The sequence below is a fragment of the Thalassophryne amazonica genome, chromosome 23 (assembly GCF_902500255.1).
Source record: "Thalassophryne amazonica chromosome 23, fThaAma1.1, whole genome shotgun sequence".
Classification (NCBI taxonomy): domain Eukaryota; kingdom Metazoa; phylum Chordata; class Actinopteri; order Batrachoidiformes; family Batrachoididae; genus Thalassophryne; species Thalassophryne amazonica.
In genome coordinates this window covers 34,385,395-34,406,845 of record NC_047125.1, presented here as the reverse complement: position 1 = coordinate 34,406,845, position 21,451 = coordinate 34,385,395, and the positions used below count along the sequence as shown (strand labels likewise).

The 21,451-nt window shown below is 45.3% G+C and overlaps 1 protein-coding gene across 1 annotated transcript in view; it reads right to left on the bottom strand.

Annotated features, from left to right (window-relative positions):
- Nucleotides 1-21,451, bottom strand: part of chd3 (chromodomain helicase DNA binding protein 3) — a 35,371-nt gene that overhangs the window by 6,268 nt on the left and 7,652 nt on the right. The window contains 29 exon segments of the mRNA XM_034164831.1: nt 4,760-4,892; nt 5,255-5,363; nt 5,882-6,013; nt 6,105-6,209; nt 6,284-6,455; nt 7,309-7,371; nt 7,373-7,476; nt 7,583-7,745; nt 7,817-7,961; nt 8,032-8,165; nt 8,496-8,581; nt 9,058-9,144; nt 10,750-10,927; nt 11,284-11,468; nt 11,712-11,943; nt 12,027-12,151; nt 13,314-13,431; nt 13,528-13,659; nt 13,961-14,102; nt 14,852-15,025; nt 15,103-15,224; nt 15,306-15,443; nt 15,528-15,728; nt 15,813-16,004; nt 17,001-17,097; nt 19,261-19,392; nt 19,478-19,701; nt 19,817-20,020; nt 20,134-20,397. Coding sequence (XP_034020722.1) covers nt 4,760-4,892; nt 5,255-5,363; nt 5,882-6,013; nt 6,105-6,209; nt 6,284-6,455; nt 7,309-7,371; nt 7,373-7,476; nt 7,583-7,745; nt 7,817-7,961; nt 8,032-8,165; nt 8,496-8,581; nt 9,058-9,144; nt 10,750-10,927; nt 11,284-11,468; nt 11,712-11,943; nt 12,027-12,151; nt 13,314-13,431; nt 13,528-13,659; nt 13,961-14,102; nt 14,852-15,025; nt 15,103-15,224; nt 15,306-15,443; nt 15,528-15,728; nt 15,813-16,004; nt 17,001-17,097; nt 19,261-19,392; nt 19,478-19,701; nt 19,817-20,020; nt 20,134-20,397 — 4,293 coding nt within the window.

Genomic DNA, 21,451 nt, shown 5'->3' with positions numbered 1-21,451 from the left:
TAGATTTTTAATGATTCATCAGTTTATGTGTTCCTCTAAAGACATCAACATATAGTACCTAAGTTCTTAGGTTTCCATTTGATAGCATAATGATTATACTTTTTATTTTCCTACAGTATGCTAACAGAGTTACTTTAGATCAGTGATTTTCAATGTTTTTTGAGCCGCGGCACCCTTTTTATATTTACAAAATCCTGCGGCACACCACCAACCAAAATAATATTATAATTCTATTACCTCTGGTTTTGCGCAAAACCCAATTATCGCAATAGAAAATCGATACAGAAAACACCGCATTTCGAAAATCCTCAAGCATTTTGCGCTCTGATCTCAAGTAGGGCTGTCATGATTAGGAATTTCTGGAGATGATTAATTGTCAGACAAATAATTGCGATTGACGAATATATTGTCTATTTTTTTTTCTTTTTTCCCTTCTTTATATTCTACTATTGTAGTATAATTACACAACTCTGGAAGAACGTTTGGCTTCTGTGAGTGGAGAAACTGGGAATGGTACAACATTTTTATATTTATCTTCATTTTACATACAGTCCCAACTTCTTCTGATTTGTGGTTGTTTCTGTTGCATTTCTGAAATTGTTTCTCCTCATCAGTCACGTTTTGTGCTTAAACACTGCATTAAGCCCATATTGAACAAATAAATACCTTTGGAAAATAACTGCTGTTAAAGTTCAGAGTTCTCACCTGCTTTTTGTGATCTGTGTGTCTGAACATCACCACAGCTTCTCCATGTCAGGATTTTATTTATTTATTTTTTTTGTAGCTCAGTTCATTCATATATTCTCATTTTTTAAATATGTTTTTAAAGCTATTTGACCGTTTATTTCATCTCATGATCTCATAAATTCAGCATACGACGCGCACATGGTGTGAACAGGACGGTAACAGCAGAATCACACCGGGAGAGAAAGTTCAGAGAGAAGTAAAGGCAGCTCCACGTGTTCGTTTTGTTAACATGTTCACTCGGGTTAAAATCCTCTCTCTGCTCCGCGCTTGCTGCGCACTGAACGTGTCGCGCCTGCATTCAGGAATCTCCCTCACCCACCCCCTTCCTTGCAGTCTGCAGCCTGTTAACTCCGCGTGCGCGCACACACACAGGCACAGACACACACACCGACAGCTCCGCATTTTAGACGGCTTTTGAAGAAGATGGCCACTGTTTAATCGGCCGTCAGCCTCCTTCTTATTGTCCCGCCTTAAGACGAGAGCGAGGCTGCAGCACAATGACGTCAGATTCTGAGTCGTTTTATGCTTTGTGGATAAAATAAATAATTCACGGTAATCGCAATATGAAAAATAATCGCGAATATGAAAAATAATCACGATTGACGAATATTGGAATAATTGTGACAGCCCTACCCATGGCACCCCTGATGATCGATCACGGCACCCCGGTTGAGAATCACTGCTTTAGATAGATACCAATACACAATACATCATAGCTTCTGTTTTTATAATAAAATACCAGATTCATAGCTTAGCCTACTAACTATATTTAATTTTACTACGAGTCTACATACTAATTACCTTTACTACAATCTTCTCCTGTGATGTCTTATCCTTCTTATGTCTTATTATTTATTATATTATATATACCTTTTTCTTGAGCTGTTTGGGTGGGTAGGGAGAGTTCCCACGGGATAAAAAAGCTTTTCAACCTACCATCCCTGGTTCTCAAGACCAGGCACCTAAGTGGCTCTACGCTACTCTTTTCTACTCTCCTATTTTACTCTTCCTTTTTAGATATACCTTTATATACTAGCAAAGTTCCACCTTAGAATTGGAATATAATATATAAGATATACCTTACTGAATTTTCAGGACACCTCCTAACTGTGCAAAATATTGACGTAGTTCCTAGATGTTAATGCATTTTCAACGGGGATTCATGACTAAACACACTCAGAAAAACACTCCAAAAATACATGTTAAAATGACATTCTGACCTGGATATCGAGCCAGTAAAATTAATTAACAATTAACATTAAATCATGTCAGGAAAGTCTTAAACTTACTCGGACACACACACATGCCCAAATATTAGTGTTGAAAGTTACACGGATCTGCGCTGTTGCTGTTTTCAGCGCGGCTCCTAAAAAAAAAAACTTTATATTGTATTTTACACAATTATCCTTTATTGACCAAGTTTCATTCATGAAGTCAGCGGTGTGTGTGTGTGGTGGTGTGTGTGTGTGTGGGTTGTGTGTGTGTGTGTGTGTGTGTGGTCCGTGTCCTTGGACAACTCAGGCACGGGCAGGAAACACACACCTGTTTATCAACCAAATGTCACGGACAAAGTGACAAGAAGAACCAAAACCACTTACTTATGGAAGGAATATTGTCTCCCTTCTTCCTCCGTTGTGGGCTTTTTCCAACATCGCAGCTTTCCGGCGTATTCCACCTTTTCTTGACGAGGCTAATAGAACTTCTGTGAGCGAGCTCAGTAAAAGGCACTCGTCCCCAGCAGAGACGACCCCAACAGTGACGTCACCGAAAGTGATCCTCCACTGACTTCAGCCAACGGACATTTACATGTTAATTAGATCCAATAATATTATCTACACTGCGCTCAAACATTCTGCAAGTGTAGGAATCACACTTCAATTTTTACCAAGAAATGCCCAACAAATTCTCAAAAAAGCGTTCTGTTTCCCTTTAATGTTGATGCTGAGATACTTACAGGATTTCTTTTATAAAATTTCTGCCTCAATGACATTAAAAGTAAAAACTTAACTTTAAAGGAAATAAACCCACCTATGATATCACAATGAAAACCCAACTATTTTACCGTGCACGCCATGCAGGAAAACACTTAGCCACATGCAGCGTGCAGCCAGTACACTCTGAGTGTCCATCCCAAGCCTGGATAAATGAGGAGGGTTGCGTCAGGAAGGGCATCCAGTGTAAAAGGCAGCAAAATTAAAGACGCAGATAACAAATCAAATTTCCATACTGGATCGGTCAAGGCCTGGGTTAACAAGAACCGCTACCAGTGCCACTGCCCAACAGGGTGCCGGCAGAAACTGGAATACTGCTGGATGAAGAAAAGAAAGAAGAAGAAGAGGAGGAGAACATGTCCAGAGACAGCGGGAGAAGAGGAAAACCCGAGGGTGGAAGTGAGAGTCAGGACGTTGAATGCTGGCAGTCTGACTGGTAAAGGGGGAGAATTGGCTGATATGATGGAGAGGAGAAAGTTAGACATACTGTGTGTGCAAGAACCAGGTGCAAGGGAAGTAAGACCAGGAGCATCGGCGGTGGGTACAAGTTGTTGTATCACGGTGAGGACAGGAAGAGAAATGGTGTTGGGGTCATTTTAAAGGAAGAGTATGTTAAGAGGGTGTTGAAGGTTAAGTGAGTGAGTGACAGGGTGATGAGTGTTAAGTTGGAAATTAAAGGGGTATTTGGGCAATTCTACAGTAATGGAATTACAATCTGAGCTAATCTGTCGTGGTTAGATGCCATAAGTCCAGATTTTGCTGCTGCTGTAATTCCATTACCATAGAATTGCCTATTTATGAATATCATCAGTGCATATGCCTCACAGGTAGGTTGTGAGATGAAAGGGAAAGAAGATTTCTGGAGCAAGTTAGATGAGGTGGTGGAGAGTGAACCCAAAGCATGAAAGAGTGGTGATGCAATGCATGTTTGCTCTGAGAGTACTGATGAGAAGTAAGGAGAGACCAGAAGGGTGGAAGTGGTGTTTGGGATTTAGAGAAAGCTTATGACAGGTGTCAAGAGAAGAGGTTGTGGTATTGTATGAGGACATCTGAGTAGACAGTAGCAGCAAGTATGTGAGGGTAGTGCAGGAGATGTAGAAGGACAGTGTGACAACAGTGAGATGTGCAGTAGGAATGACAGATGCATTCAAGGTGGAGGTGGGATTACGCCAAGGATCGTCTCTGAATCCTTTCTTGTTTGCAGTGGTGATGGACAGGTTGACTGATGAGATCAGACAGGAGTCTCCATGGACTACGATGTTTGCAGATGACACTGTGATCTGTAGAGAGCAGGTTGAGTCTGGCCTGGAGAGGTGGAGATATGCTCTGGAGAGAAGGGGAATGAAAAATAGTAGGAGCAAGTCTGAGTCCATGTGTGTGAATGAGAGGGAGCCCAGTGGAATAGTGCAGTTACAAGGAGAAGTGGTGAAAGTAGATGGTTTTAAATACTTGGGGTCAACTGTCCAAAGTAATGGAGACTGTGGTAGAGAGGTGAAGAAGAGAGTGCAGGCAACCTATAATCAACAGGTTATAGAGCTATAATCGCTCTAGATTTTTCTTTCATCTGCCTGAAACCTTGTTTTCGCTCATTTTGTCACCATAGCAACAGTGACCATGGTAGTGGAATTCAGCTTCAGTCATGAAAAGTGTGTTCATTGGAAGCAAACAAGAGCTTAAACCCATGAAGCGGAGTTGTTTGTGTCTGATATACAAAATGCAAATGATTCCGTAAACTAGCTAACGAGGAGGCGACGTGATGGTGTAAATGAGGATGTTGAGGGTCTGATACACGTGAGCGTGTCCTAAAAACAGGAAGCTACAGGAATGCACCGCTCAGCAACATGAGCGAGTCAACACAACATCCACAAAGGTCATGTGACCCAAAACGCCGAGAACCGCTCAGACGGACAAACTTAAAAATAAATAAATAAATAAAATCAACCAATCAATCAAATGACGACTGGGTCAATCCGGCGCTGGGACCGGAAAAATAAATAGACTAAATTTTGAAAGGGGTTTACCTTGAAGCGCCGAGCCAGAAACTTGTTCTTCATCTCCAGGAAGTTGCCTTTGTTGGCCTGCGACTTGAACGGCTCGTTGACGATGGCAAACTGAGGATCGTTCTGGATGTCCTGCCACCGGGCGTAGCCGTGACTGCCACAGGGGTCAAGGGTCATACAGCAGTATCAAAAACCTTGTGTTTTTTGGGAACTTGTGCCTTAAACTGGTGACAAACAAGCCACACGCTGACCCCGCCGCCTCACTGCAGAGTTACACATGAATAATAACATGAATAAGTGGAAAAAGTTGAGCTTTTTGCACAGAGAGTCATGAAAACACGAGTTTATGAGACTCATTAATCAATCCGCGCCGCAGAGAGAACAACATGAACTAAACGACCCGCTGCTCCGCCGCGGCTCACTGTTTACCGTGCGCCCGCCAGCTTGTTGACTTATTACACCATGTAAAAATAAAGAGGCCGGGGTCATCGCCGGGGCAACAGCCTTCAAGGATACATGACAATTCCCGCCAACAGCCAGAAGTCGTGGCGGCGATGCCAGATCTCGTTCATCTTCCCCGAGGTGATGGCGACCCGCTCCTCGTTCTGCCACAGTGTGTGCAGCTCTGCAAAAAAAAAAAAAAAAAAAAAAGAGCTGCTTCAGCCGCAGGGGTTCTCACGCTCGCCGCCGTGGCGCTGCATCAACGTTCTGCACAAAACGTGTCAAAGATGCAAAGTCTCCGAGTGTCTCTGTCACCGTGTACTTAAAGGAGGTCAAAGAACTTAAAAACAAAACATTAATGAACGCCATCAACACTGAATCAGCAAACCGGGGCCTCCATGCATCTCAGTACAAACACGAAAGAGGCGCAAATACAGGCTGGGTCCATAAGTTTTGGACAGAGCACCTTTCCCACACAGCCAAGTTTAAAAAAAAAGTTACAGATGGACAGGTGCGCTTTAATTGCAAATATTTTTAAAACTTATGGTCCTGAAGACCAAGTTTGACCAAATATGGGGAAAGTTGCATTAAGTCATTTGCATGTAGACATCAGGTCATTTATCCCGGTTGTGGAGAGCCACCCAGATCTGGCAGACTGTCAGGTCTCGTGAGGTCGGCGTTGTTCGGTAGACCCGTACTCACCTGTGAAGCCGCCGTCAGCGATGTTGAACATGAAGCGAGGTCGCTCGGCGGGAGGCTTCCCGTTCCCTCTGGGCGCCTCCTCCTTGACTCCTCTGTTTTCTTTTCCCGCCTCCTTTTCTCCTTTGACCTCTTCTGTTATTGGTTAACACAGTTTGGGCATCGGTTATCGGCTGAATGTGTTCGTGCTAACGGCAGCAGAGCGTCTCCACGCCGTCAGACGTACCTTTCTTCACGTCAGCCGCCTCCGTCTTCTCCTTGACGTCTGCAGCTTCTGTGGCAGTGGGCGTGTCCTGACGCTTCTCCTTCTCCTCTGCCGCCTTCTCTCCATCTGAAAGAAGCGCTCAGATTAGCGTCTGCAGAGACGATGCTAACTGTTCCAAAGCTCTCTGGCGGCGGCGCTACCTGACTTCTCGTCTTTGGTGTGGGGAGACTGCTTTGGCTCCTCCTCCTGAACTTTCTTCTCCTCCGCTGCAGCAGCCGACATGTCACTCGTGTCTTTCTTCTCCTCGTCTTTGGAGACACTCGTTCCTTCACTGCCGCCATTTTCTGATGCATCTTTTGTTGTGGAGGAAACCTAAACAGAAAATATGTAAGTTGAAGACACAAAACCAAACAAAATAACAAAAACTCAATGGATCATAAAATCTGACACTACAGATTTAAATGGACCTATTTTAGACTAAATCAATCATTAATCCTGGATTGACCTTTGATTGTTGGTACTGATTTTAAATTCTTTCCTCAGAATCATTAATCCTGGATTGACCTTTGATTGTTGGTACTGATTTTAAATTCTTTCCTCAGAATCATTAATCCTGGATTGACCTTTGATTGTTGGTACTGATTTTAAATTCTTTCCTCAGAATATCTCAAATAAAATGTTTACTCTTTACCATATTTCTGGCACGTTAGTCTTTTTTTCTGGATGTGGAACTCACTTTTTTAATGCAGTGTTTCCCTGAAGACAAGTTAATAACAAACGGGAACTCAGTGTGCACATGTGCACACCACAGCCTGTACTGTTACTTAACAGAAGGACTTTAAATTCCAAAAATAAGCAAAATGGACAAATAAACATGTTGGACAACATTCTGGATGTTATTTGCTGCAGATTGTTAACCCACAATGTTGGAAACATGACAACAAAAATATGAGTCCATTTGATTTTTTTGTTGGTTTTTTTTTTTTTTAAATCAACTCTAATTCTGCATTGTTGTGGTGTAAAAAAAAAATTCATTTTCTGCATTTATTCCTGGGAAAGCCCTGTGTAGCTATTATTACTGAACACATGATTTTTCTTAATTTTGACCTTCATTCTTAAAACCATTTCATTTTTAATTCTGTATGAAAATCGGGATAATCAGAGAACTGCAGCAACCAAAGAAAATGTAGATTAAATGGCGTATTTGGCGTTTTTGACTCTGAACCTCTGCAGTGTCTCCGGTCCGGTTGCTCTCCACCTCGTTCCCTTCACTCTTTTCTTTTTCGCCTCCTCACTTTGTCCTTCGCTGATGGCACTTCAGTTTCTTCTTTATCCTCTTCCTTCTCTCCTTCTTTCCCGTTCTTTTCCAGCTTGTCCACCGGTGCTGGAGTCGCTGCACGTGACACACGATGGCACAAACAGACACGTTTCTAAAATCTTTTTTTTTTTTTGGACAGTGCCCCCTGCTGATGTGACAGAGTGAGCGCGTTCGTGGTTACCTGGCTTGGAGGTGCAGGGCGTGTTGTTGTAGCTGGCGTCGGGGGTGGGCGTGGCCGTCTTCACAGCTGGAGAGGAGGCACGGGAGGACGACTTGTCCAGGCTGACTTCAGGTTTGAGCTCGGGGAGGCTCCACCTCCCGTTGATGTGCTCGAACTCCTGGATCTGCACACGTTAAAAAGCACATTATCCTTTCTGCTTCCTCCGACACGTCAACTTTCTTCCTCCAACCTGACCTTTTTCTTAACCAGGGACATGACGCCGATACGGGTCAGGACCGGCTGGCGGCACAAGCCTTCCCTCGGCACACCGTCAGCAAACGTCTCGGCGCCGTCGGCGACCGGCTCGCACAAGTGCCGCATGAAAAGCGACACGTACGCTCTGGAAGAGAGACGTGAGGTTACGGGAAGGAATCACGCTCGTCAGCTTTCATCTCCAGACTGCTACTCACTTGAATTCCTTCTCAGTTTTCCCACGCAGGTCTCTGACCAGCCACTGTGAGGAGAAGGCGTCCTGCGACGGCATTCCCCAGCGCATCACCGCGTTTAGGAAAGCCTTTCGCTGGCGCGTGTTAAAGCCGAGCACCTACAAACATCAGAGAAAATGTGACAAATTAAAGGCAATCAGAGTGGGAGTGAGCAGGAAGAATCTTTCCTACGCCATGTTATCTCTCTGGTGTTCCTGCAGACATCCGTGGAATTCTGGAATCTGTCTGACTGCGTAACGATGCTAGAACAAACACTGAGCAACACAGGCCGCTATTATCATGTCCACTATTAACAGGATAAATGAGCGCCAACAGTTTGGAATCGTCACAGATGGAAAAACTTCACTGCATTCAAATTGTTAGAAAAACATTCAAGATTCCAAGAACATCAGAACAAAGCAAAAGAAAACCAGAAAGGATGTGCTGACCTCGAGGTTGCCTCCCACTCTGGCCAGCAGCGGAGGAAGAGGTTTGTCTTTCTCGTTTCTCAACTGGCGCCGCGACTGCCGGCGACCTGCAGATCATAGGAGGGAGCGGGAAGGTCCGTCAGAAATGCACAGGGAAGGAAATCCTGAAAAGAACTCTGAAAATCTCTCAGATTTCTTATGGTGGCGCAGCAGCAAAGGTGCTGAAAATGTCCAGGAAATTTACAGAAGCTTTTCATGGGAAGTTAAGCTGTGGAAATTGTGACCACTTTTTTGAACAATTTGCAATACGTATTCTGACTTAGGAACCTTCTGTGGGAATTAACAGGAATTGATGAAAATTCCATAATGTAAATTTAATTATGTTTAATTACGTAACCCAACATATCTGCCACAGTCACGTGTTTTAATGTCAGCGCGGAGATTAGAAATAAACGGTCACGTAGGTGTGAAGTTCAAACCAACACAAACGTTTGGTCCAATGAGAGACTGAAGTAACTTGGACAAACACTGCAGTCATTTTGAAATAATAATTATAAAGTGAGTTTGTCTCGATGCCTCGTACCTTCTGGCCTGTCATCGAAGTCCTCGTCTTCCTCCTCGGAGCCCACTGAATACTCGGACTGGTTATCGGAAATGTCAGCATGCCACTCTGAAACAGCAGAGGGGCCGTCTGTCATTAGGCCACGCCCCTTCATTTCAAAGACAAGATCCCATGTAGCTACCATGTGGAACAAGCACACGCCCCGCAGTAACCCACCACACACTGAGGAAACGCTGATACACTCACTGCTGACAAACGATGTTTTTCTGCAGAATTTTTTCACAAAACACAGTTTAGGGATTGTGAACTATAACCAAAATCAGGCTTGTTGGGGTCACCATGCCTAAAACACACACCAGGTTTGGTGACAATAAGCCAATTAAGAGAGAGGTTACTGTGCTCACAAGATTGTTTTTTTTTTTTTTTTTTTTTTTTAATACAGTCCAGTGACCTTGACCTTTTACCTCAAAACCAAAATGCTTCTTGGGGTCACTATGCATAATACATGTACCAGGTTTGGTGACAATCAGACCAGTACACTAGGGGTTGGTAAGGTTAGACCTTACTTCTGTGAAGCACCTTGAGGCAACTTTGTTGTGATTTGGCACTATATGAATGAAAATAAATTGAATTGAATTACAACTAAAGTTATCTCGCTCACAAGTGAAATGTTGCATGACTGACTGACTGACCGACTCCTGCTTATGGTGACGTTTAACCCACTGGCTGACTCCTGGTCATGGTGACATTTAACCCACTGCTCATGGTGATGTTTAACCCACTGACTGACTGACTGACTCTTGCTCATTGTGACGTTTAACCCACTGACTGACTGACTGACTCTTGCTCATTGTGACGTTTAGCCCACTGGCTGACTGACTCCTGCTCATGGTGACGTTTAACCCACTGGCTGACTCCTGCTCATGGTGACATTTAACCCACTGACTGACTGACTGACTGACTGACTGACTCTTGCTCATTGTGACATTTAACCCACTGACTGACTGACTGACTGACTGACTCTTGCTCATTGTGACGTTTAACCCACTGACTGACTGACTGACTGACTGACTCTTGCTCATTGTGACGTTTAACCCACTGACTGACTGACTGACTGACTCTTGCTCATTGTGACGTTTAACCCACTGACTGACTGACTCTTGCTCATTGTGACGTTTTGCCCACTGACTGACTGACCGACCGACTCCTGCTCATGGTGACGTTTAGCCCACTGGCTGACTGACTCCTGCTCATGGTGACGTTTAACCCACTGCTCATGGTGACGTTTAACCCACTGGCTGACTCCTGCTCATGGTGACATTTAACCCACTGCTCAAGATGACGTTTAACCCACTGACTGACTGACTCTTGCTCATTGTGAAGTTTATCCCACTGACTGACTGACTGACCGACCGACTCCTGCTCATGCTGACGTTTAGCCCACTGGCCGACTGACTCCTGCTCATGGTGACATTTAACCCAATGACTGACCGACTCCTGCTCAGGGTGACATTTAACCCACCGACTGACTGACTCCTGCTCAGGGTGACGTTAAACCCACTGAGTGACTGACTGACTGACTGACTCCTGCTCATGGTGACACTTAACCCACTGACTGCGCTGTTGGAAAAACACAAATTAAAGCACTGAATCCGGCTTGTTAATATGAAGGCTGACTAATCTTAAACAGACTGGTCCAAACCTGGGCCGTACCTTGGTCTTCTTGGGCCGCGTCGTTGTAGTTGACGGGCTTGCGGTTGCGCTTTCCTTTGCCAAGCTTGCTGGCCAGGTCCTCCTGCTGCTGCTCGTAGTGGTGCCGCAGCAGTTTCTCCCAGTAATCTGGATCCACGTTCTCCTCCTGTTTGATGATTTCACGCTCGATCTCTTCAATCTGCAGCAGAGGACACGCAGAACGATTTCTAAAAGGTCCTTCCCAGGAACCAAAGCCCCAAACACTAAAATACACTTCAATAACACAAAGTACACAACAACAATGTACAAAAATCCCAAATTAAAGAGCTGATAACACAGAAAAAAGGTTGTCAAATTTAAATGTGTCTGCACGTATTAAGAATTGGTAAAATATGGCAAAGTTTGTAACGGAGAGTATTTCTGAATGTCTTCTAAATCCTGGCTCAGTTAAGACCGCAGCACAATGACAGAATGTCCCACAGTCTCTACAAGGTTCCACGCCGTGACCTTCTGCAAATCACAGCGGCAAAAGCCAGACGGCGGTTTCAGGCTCACCTTGTCCTCCTCGCGGACCATATACTGCGCCACCTTAAAGGAGCTGAGGTACTCGTTCATGTTCTGGACGTCGGAATCGTCCGTGGCGTCTTGGCTTCGGTCCAGCAGCCTCTCGATGGCGGTGCTGTCGTAGTGGATCACGTTGCCCTCGTCCTCAACTTTATCCCCCGATGAGTTCTTCATACCTGCCACACGAGGATTTGGATAAAAAAAACAAAAGCTGTTGTGTTCTTTCAGACCCGGGTTTTCAAACATGAATTCAAATGGCCAAACGTGTCAAGACAAAAGAACGTAGAGGAGAACGTGTTTGACAAACCTTCACTGTCAGACTTAATCCCACAGCGACTCCGACCCAAAACCTCAAATTACCACATTTTCCCGCTATAACACAATACTTCACGTTCAGGCGGAGCACTCGCCACCGCTACCTTCTCCCTCGTCCTTGAAGAGTTCTTCAGTGCCAAACTTCAGGATGTCATCTAGCTCCTGCTTGGTCATGGAGCCGGCTTTGGAACCGAGTCCCGGTCGGACCACCAGGTGGGTCAGCATCATCTTCCTTTTGGCCACCTGGGTGATGCGTTCCTCCACGCTGGCGCGCGTCACGAAGCGGTAGATCATCACCTTGTTGGCCTGCCCGATGCGATGCGCCCGGCTGAAAGCCTGCAAGGATTTAAGGGACGAGACTTTAAAGCTGGACTCAGGACTCAGAGACATTTACCTGCGACTGTTTCCCACCACCGTACCTGTATGTCGTTGTGAGGGTTCCAGTCCGAGTCAAAGATGATGACTGTGTCCGCCGTGGCCAAGTTAATGCCCAAACCACCGGCTCTGGTCGAGAGCAGGAAACAGAACTGACAAGCACCCGGAGCTGGAAGGAAGGAGACATACAGAGGAGACACAGAGAGGACACGCACAGAGGAGACATACAGAGGAGACACAGAGAGGACACGCACAGAGGAGACATACAGAGGAGACACAGAGAGGACACACACAGAGGAGACATACAGAGGAGACACAGAGAGGACACGCACAGAGGAGACATACAGAGGAGACACAGAGAGGACACGCACAGAGGAGACATACAGAGGAGACACAGAGAGGACACGCACAGAGGAGACATACAGAGGAGACACAGAGAGGACATACAGAGGAGACACAGAGAGGACACGCACAGAGGACACGCACAGAGGAGACATACAGAGGAGACACAGAGAGGACAAGGACAGAGTGTTTCAGATTCAAACAGTCCTCTGAAATTTCAATTTAGACAGAATCTCAAATTGTGAGAGTTTGAATCCAGTTTAAAACCACCTGAAACTGATTTACAGTTTAAAAACGGCTCCTGTGTGGTTCAACTGGTTAAACTGATTTGACATGGTTTAACACTAACCTAAACAGGTTACCGTGGGTGACAAAACAAATTTAAACCAGAATTCAGTGAGACTGAATCCAGATTAGACCAATTTATATCATTTAATTCCATAAAAAAAAATAAAAAAATAAAAACAGTTCAACATCATGTCTGAAAAGATTCAGAAGTAGTTCCAACCAGATCAGCAGAAAAACTGACAGATGTGATTAAAAAAGGAAGTTTTTAAAATTTTACATTTTTGGAAAGTTATTTCAATGATTAACTAAATATCAAATGATTGATAGATTGATTTAATAAACAATAAAATATTTCAGAATCTTACAGAGTTTAAAAAAAAAGTTTTAATCACAGCTGGAAATGTTTCAACTCTTCCCGAGCCAACAATCACCTTTGATCCTTTTATTTAACTTGATGATTCATCAGTCCCTTTTTTTTTGTTCCTGTTCTTAATCCTTTTTTCACCAACACAAAAAGGACTGAAGACGTTCTGTTATTTATAATCACATCAGACAGAAAACAGTTCAGCGCTCAACACACCAGAACATTACACTTATTTTTTATATTTCTGCTTTAATTATACATTTTTCTGACTGTCTCAGTTGTGTCTCTATGACTCAAGGTCACCAGTAGGGGTCAGAGTTTGCCTGCAGCACCTCACCGTTAAATCGGTCGATGGCCTCTTGCCTCAGCGCTCCTGTGATTCCGCCATCGATTCGCTCGTATTTATAACCTTCGTAGTCCAGGAAGTCTTCCAGCAGGTCCAACATCTTAGTCATCTACAAATCCAAGAGAGCAGAAGAGTGGGGGGGGGGGTCAGAGTCACAGGCGTGCGGCGGCGGCGGGCCCATGTGGAGGACTGTACCTGTGCCTACCTGGGAGAAGACCAGCACCCTGTGGCCCTGCTCCTTCAGCTTCCGCAGCATCTTCTGCAGCAGCATCAGCTTCCCTGAAGCCTTCGTCAGAGCCGAGCCCTCGTAGGCGCCGCTGGCCGTTTTCTGGGCTTCCTGTGGTCGCACCGAGCAGACGGAAAGACGGCAGTGACAAAAGTGTCTGAATCTGCACCGACAACAAGTCACATGACTGACCGCTGCAATAACAACAAAAAACACTGAGGGCTGGTCTGAGTTCATATCAAACACATACATGATTGTTTAATTAAAAAAAAAAAAAAAAAACTACCGAACATGACCACTAGGTGTCACTGCTCTGCCACAGACAATAAAAGGAAGAGATAGTGGAGCTGTGATGTTTGCATTTATCCACGTCAGTGACGGGACACGAAATAAAAAGTGCATGTGTTCTGACCATGGAGGCCACCGGGAACAGGTAGGGGTGGTTGCAGCACTTCTTCAGGTCCATCATGATGTTCAGCAGTGACACCTGGTTCCCGCCACCTTTGGAGTTCAGAGCCTCAAAGTTCTTGGTCAGAATTAGTTTGTAGTATTTCCTGTTTGAAAGTGTGAAACACACAAAAAGACAAAAACATGTCACACTGTTGCACAATGGTTCCGACATCTGTTCGTCTTTTTCTGCACCAACTGGATCCTCTGCAAAAGTAGTAATGAACCAGAGCGTCGCGATGCAGAGTTCATTACCCAACAAACTGTTTACTCTAAACTGTGCAGCCGAATAAAACGATGACAAACCGTCAACAAATGTCTTGACAGATTGTAAATAGAGTCTTTGTGTAAAAAAAAGACCTGAATTTACAGGCTGATGGAAGCAACATTGTGTAAATTTTCTTCAGTGGCGTCTTTCTTTTGAGATTTTATTTTATTCTATTTCTTTTTTGTCCCCTCAGCAATCATGTAATTCAGGAAAATGCCCTGTTTTGGGTTAAATTCAGCATTTTCACTGACAAATTATAAATTTAACCCCCAAAATCCTAAATTCCACAAAGAAGAATTATGAGCGGTGCTTATATGAAGCAAAGAAACCCATTGGACTCAAAATCCATCAAGAAGCGAAGGAGAAAAAGAACGTTCTGGAAATTGTGGATGATGGACGCGTCGCTGTGACATTAGGGTATCGGACCGTCGGCCCTGATGAGATTAAAACCTGATTGTTTGAGCCAATAATTGAGCTCTGTTGGTTTGAGCTAATGGTGCTGGACTGGGTCGGTCCAGTCCGGCGCCATTCCGGCACAGATCCAGGCTGACACCCTGGCCTGGACCTCCGCCCTCCCCGGACCCATACTTCTGCATGGGGCTGAGCTCCACTCGGACAATCAGCTCGGTCTTGGCAGGCATGTTCTTGAAGACGTCGGTCTTCAGCCTCCGCAGCATGTGTGGCCCCAGCAGGTCGTGCAGCTTCTTGATCTGGTCCTCCTTGGAGATGTCGGCAAACTCTTCTAGGAAGCCCTCCAGGTTACTGTGCAGAGAGATGTGGTGAGAACTGGTGGAAACGCAAGGCTGAGGTTTTGGGGTCGGATCTGTGGGAGGTCTTACTTGAAGCGGTTTGGGGTGAGGAAGTTGAGCAGGTGAAAGAGCTCCTCCAGGTTGTTCTGCAGAGGAGTTCCGGTCAGCAGCAGTTTGTGGTCGATCTTGTAGTCGTTCAGGCGCCTGAAGAACTGCAAAAACAAACAAACAAAAAAACATCACCTAGCTCACGTGCACAGTGTGTGACGCTAAGATTGACACAAACACGGTACCTTGGACTGGTTGTTCTTCAAGCGGTGAGCCTCATCCACCACAAGACACGCCCAGTCGATAGATTTAAGCGCCGTCTGGTCGATGGTCACCAGCTCGTAGGAGGTCAGCAGAACGTGGAATTTAATGGGCACTTCTCTCTGTGGGAGGAAAGAGGGTAAGGACCAAACCTGATGACGGTTAGGACCACTCCTACACAAGTGTCTGGATCACTGCATCTTCACCCGCATTTTGAAGGCCTTCTTTCCTCCTTTGACGGCACCGTCGTCGAAGGAGAACTCGTTCTCTCTGATCATGGCTCGGCTGTCCTTGTCGCCCGTGTACGTCACCACGTAGAAGTCGGGCGCCCACATCTCAAACTCCCGCTCCCAGTTGATGATGGTGGAGAGCGGTGCACTGACCAGAAACGGACCTTTGGTGTGACCCTGGGGGCAGAAAGTCCAACACAGAGCTTCAGTCTCCATGACCACGAAGACCGAGACAGCGAAGGAGACGAGCAGCACGAATACCTCTTTAAAAAGCGAGTAGAGGAAGACGATGGTCTGGATGGTCTTGCCCAGGCCCATCTCATCTGCCAGGATGGTGTCAGTGCCCTGAGCCCAGGAGAACCGCAGCCAGTTCAAACCCTCCAGCTGGTACAGGTGCAGCGTGCCACCTGTCGATGTCACAAAGTCCGGCTGCTCTTCATATTTTATTGTTGGCTGGAGGGACAAAGGACAAAGAAACATAAAGGTCTGATGTTTCAGCTTATGACACTTGGTGGAAATCCTGATTATCTCCAAGAAACAGAACAACTGCTGAGTGAAAGTCCAGATTCCAATATGACCATCTGTTCCAGGTGGACTGCTGGTGACTGATGTTTGTCTCGAATGCGGTTTATGGTTCACACACCTCAACCCAAAGCATCGAGTGCATGGTCCACTAACTCACATTATACCACTGACAAGTGATGCTTTTCTGCAAAAAGACTTTTACAAAGTGCAGGTCCGTTACCTTGACCTTTGACCCCCAAAAAACAATAGGCTTCTTTGGGTCACCATGAATGACACACATACCACATGTCGTGACAATCAGGTCAAGACAAGTGAAGTTATCTCGCTCACAAGTGACTGGCCGACTGTCCACTCATAGTTATGTTGAGCCCACTGGCTGCTCTGCAGGAAAAAGACTTCATAGTGATGCCCTGTTCCTCCACAACAGCAGGTGGCAGTATACAGAAAGAATGTGAGAAACAGAAACCAGTGCAGCAAAAGTAGAATCTTAACTTCCTTTCTACATGACATAAAACAGTCACAACAAATGTGTTAATGTAAAAATAAAACTGACCAAACCTGAGTGACTTTGTGCTACTTCTGACAAACGAGTTCGGTCTGACGGGTTCGCTGCGCAGAATATTGTCTTTGTGTAAACATCAGTAAAAACTACACAAATAGAAATCCTCACAGCCCAGCGCATTCCTCGCACCAACTCTAGGAGGCGCTCATGAGGTCCTTGCAATGCAAGGACACGCCCACCAAAACATCTGCCGTTTATCCAAAAACAAGTGAGCCCTCCAAAGTGCTGTGTTCATAAAGTCATAAATTCTGAAGATGAGCTTTGTTCTCTAACGAGTGCGGGAGAAGACTGTACAGACTACACTGGACAGTAAAGAAATATCACACTTTCTGACATGGCGCTTTAAGTTAGCGCGAACTCACGTCGTTCACTGGTGATGCAGGAGACTCGTCTTCACCCTCCAAGTTCTTGTTCCTCATCTTCTTGGGTTTGTCCACGTCCTCCTTCATGATGATGTCTCTGTTGGCACAAAGTTAAGGCATTAATTGTATGAACAGATACAAATATGACATAAACAGCTTCAGATGACCTCCGTCCAAACCACAGAGGGATTACTTCAAAAATTTGACATTTTTATGACTCCAAATGAACATTTTTTGGGGGGAAAAGAACCCACCAGTCTCAGTGGGACAGTTTTTGTGGACTGCGATTATTAAACTTTACTGGTTTTCATATTCTCAAGTATTTTCTTCTTATATTTTTTCCAATAATCTAATGTACATCTCTTTATTTATTTTATCTTTTTAAAGTGTCTCACATGGACAGCACTCTGGTAATGGATTGTTCCTTTAATGGTTTAATTGTCCTGCTTGAGTTAAATATGTGACTGAATGTCAACCGACCACAACATTACAAACAGTCGCTTGAAGAACAACTAGCATAACGATAATAACTGACTATTAGCTATGTATTTACACAGTTGTGGAACTTTTTCCAGAAACTACTCGACCATACTGTTAATTTTTCTGAACACTGTTGAATCATTAAGGTGTATTTGACAAATGACCTGTAACCTTTGAAAAAACACTAGCTGACGATACCTTTAGCATGTGCGTTCATGCTAACTGAGGTCGACACCAATGTTAGCATGTAGCATTGTTGTTGTGATCACAAATGCTAACCACAGTTTGTGCTTTCTTTCAGGAGGAGTGAAGTCGAGTCTGGGAGAGTTTGCTGGTGTAGAACCACACACTGAACCGCTTTAGGTCCTGGATAGCAACCACACAGGTAGACAACCAGACTAAATGTGGTAGCTGATGTTTCCTCTCAGTGTCAGTGATCCTCCTCATCTCAGTCTCACTAAGTAACCGTTGATCTGACACAAAGTTATTCTGGCGGGAGAAAAAGGTTCCTCCACAGAGACCTGGTACCAAAGACATGCAGCCCTCACCTTAGATCACTGGTCTTTAAGGTGATCCATCAATAATCAAATGCAGCACATTGACAGTATCAGGTATAAACACCTGAATGTCCTGCATCTGGGAATTCTGGAAAACTTTTATCACTGTATTTATGAAGAGGAAACTTCACTCTGGCTTTTGTAACGAACTGGGACTAGAATTATTTGTGGCTCTGCGGATTTCCAAGTTTGTACAAAACTGACATTGTCCTACAATGCTGCTGAGTGACGCGGAGAAACCGAGGTTCCAGCCCTGGATACGGCGTGCGTTTGTTACTGGTCAGTGCAGTTAGATTTTATCCAATCAACATAACTGTAACAATCATGTACGAGATCATTTCAAATAGCCACGCCTACCCAATATGGTCCCCCAGTATCAGTCTTGTGTAACCTTGGATATGCGCAGCTCCGCGGGGAGTTCTGCTGCCTGAATTGGACATGCGGCATTTCTGACCATTATGTTATATTTCTGACATCCTGTGAGAACAGTGGCAGATTCTTTTCTTATTCAGATTCTGGGCGGCTCACGCCACTTTAGGTGATCTTGCCTAACAACGTTCTCAGTGAGGTTCAATCAATCAATCAATCAATTTTATTTATACAGCGCCAAATCACAACAAACAGTTGCCCCAAGGCGCTTCATATTGCAAGGCAAAGCCATACAATAATTACAGAAAAACCCCAACTGTCAAAACGACCCCCTGTGAGCAAGCACTTGGCGACAGTGGGAAGGAAAAAACTCCCTTTTAACAGGAAGAAACCTCCAGCAGAACCAGGCTCAGGGAGGGGCAGTCTTCTGCTGGGACTAGTTGGGGCTGAGGGAGAGAACCAGGAAAAAGACATGCTGTGGAGGGGAGCAGAGATCAATCACTAATGATTAAATGCAGAGTGGTGCATACAGAGCAAAAAGAGAAAGAAACACTCAGTGCATCATGGGAACCCCCCAGCAGTCTACGTCTATAGCACCATAACTAAGGGATGGTTCAGGGTCACCTGATCCAGCCCTAACTATAAGCTTTAGCAAAAAGGAAAGTTTTAAGCCTAATCTTAAAAGTAGAGAGGGTGTCTGTCTCCCTGATCTGAATTGGGAGCTGGTTCCACAGGAGAGGAGCCTGAAAGCTGAAGGCTCTGCCTCCCATTCTACTCTTACAAACCCTAGGAACTACAAGTAAGCCTGCAGTCTGAGAGCGAAGCGCTCTATTGAGGTTCCCAGCAGGTCCCACCTGTGCCTCCAGTAAGCGGCTTTGTAAATTGCAAATTCAGGGATGTCCATGTCGTCTCTCTCCCAGGTGCACTGGTCATAGGTCAGGTCCCTCCACTTGACCAGGTAGTGGTAGATCCCCTTCTTGTCCACACTGACAAAAGAAACGCATCACATCCAGAGTGTTTTTGTGTAGAACACAATTTGTACTCATTAGTGGTTCAAAGGATGGTACCAACCTGTGGTTGATGATGCGGTGTATCATCATCCACTCGGGCTTGATGCCGTACCTGTAGTACTGGTCTTCCAGGATGGCGTACTGCGGGTCCTTGGCCCGCCTCTTCTCGCTCTTACCAACGCCGTTCTCATCCTCTGCACCGGAACCGTAGTCTAGGCTGGGAGGTTCGTCCATGTCAGTCTTTCTCTGGTAGTTCCGGTACATCACCGAGTGGAAGATCTCCAGCTGTGAAAAGAACAGACGACGGACATTTTGGCACAAATACGAGCTGGATGCTTCTGGATTGTTTCTCGGTTTCTACTCTGGTATGTTTTTCTTGCATTGCTGGGATCCCCATCACCTGTAGCTCAGTGATCCACGTACAGTGCCAGTAGGACTGCCCCACCAGCTTGACAAAGAACTCCCGCTCGGCTCTGCCCTTCATGGGTGGCAGTGGAAGGGCGTCAGGCGGCGCGTCAGGAGGAGGGGGCACTGGAATGGAAGGCGGCGGTTCACCCCATCGCCAGTGAAGGATCCTTTGGACACGCCCTTTGATTGTCGGACACTGGGGGGGAAATAAAAAGCTTCCTAAATGACTCCTGGACACCCTGTAGTGTATTTGGGAGTTTTGTTTTCCCCACAGGATGCAACTCATCACTTCCACGTGCATGAGCTTACCGTACACCGCGGGCACAGCCACTCTCCGTTGGGGATCTCCGGCAGTGGCGGGTTCAGACAGTGGATGTGGTAGGAAGAGGTGCAGGTGTCGCAGCACAACAACTCGCCTCCGTCTTTACACACGCGACAGAACTCCATGTGGTCGTCCTCCTCCTCCTCCGCCCCCGTGTGGTGGACCACTTCTGACAGCACTCGGTCCTCGCTGTCCTCCTCAAAGTCCTCAAAATCCTCATCTTTTGCTTCCCACTGGATCCCCTCTTTTTCCTGGAAGGTACCAAAGGAAACAGGATTCCTAAATACATAGAAAGCTCAGACAACACAAGCTTTTTGTACAAGAATAATTATGAATGTTTTTAAATCAACATGAGCAACAACGTCTGGTCACAAAATGACTGAGTTCAATGAACACAGTATGAATAAAGAGCACAGTGTTTGGTTTGAGTCCACACTGCTTTTATGGGTGATGGTGTGTTCAACAGAACCTCAAATGGAGGAAGGAAGGAAGCACAAAAGGAATCCCCGATGACATCACAGGGAAATACCACCATCAACAAAAAATGTGGCTCTCTATGATTATCCCTGTGTGCTTGGAAGTAGGGACAAGATCACCTATGTCAAGTCCAAGTTAAGACCAAGAGCTTCAACAGCCGAAACCCAGTCAAGACGAAACCTCTGGAGGAGGCGCAACTGAGTCGAACCCTAAACCTTCTGCACAATGATTCTTTTTGAAATTTGTGCTACAAATGAAGTTGTTGTGATTGAGGAAACCAAAATTAACAACAGCGGATTGCTCGCTCATTCCAGTGGGACCAGTGGCTTCAAGACAGCGTTGCAATCTGGGATCTCCTCTCAAATACAGTGAATTAATTTATTAATAAAAATAACGGCAAAATTAAGAAAAGTAAGTCCCTTCAGCTGCTCCCTTCTTTTCACTCAGGGTCACCACAGCAAATCCAAAGTGGATCTGCATGATGATTTGGCAGACGTTTTACGCCGGATGCCCTTCCTTACACAACTCCACATTACATTGAGAAATGTGACAGGGATGAGGTTTGAACCAGGAACCTTCCACACAGAAACCAAGCACACTAACCACTTGGTCACCAGCCCTGGCAGGTGACCACTTATTCTAGTCCGAGACCGAGTAGAGTTGCTTTCAATTCCAAGATGAGACCGAAAAAGTGAAAAGAGGGTCTCCAGATCAAGACCGGACGTGAGTCCACCACAAGTTAGAAGACTTAAACGTGACTGTTTTATGGCACAAAACCACGATGCAGCATGCTAAAATCCCAGCAAATCATTTTTTAGACGTGAACAG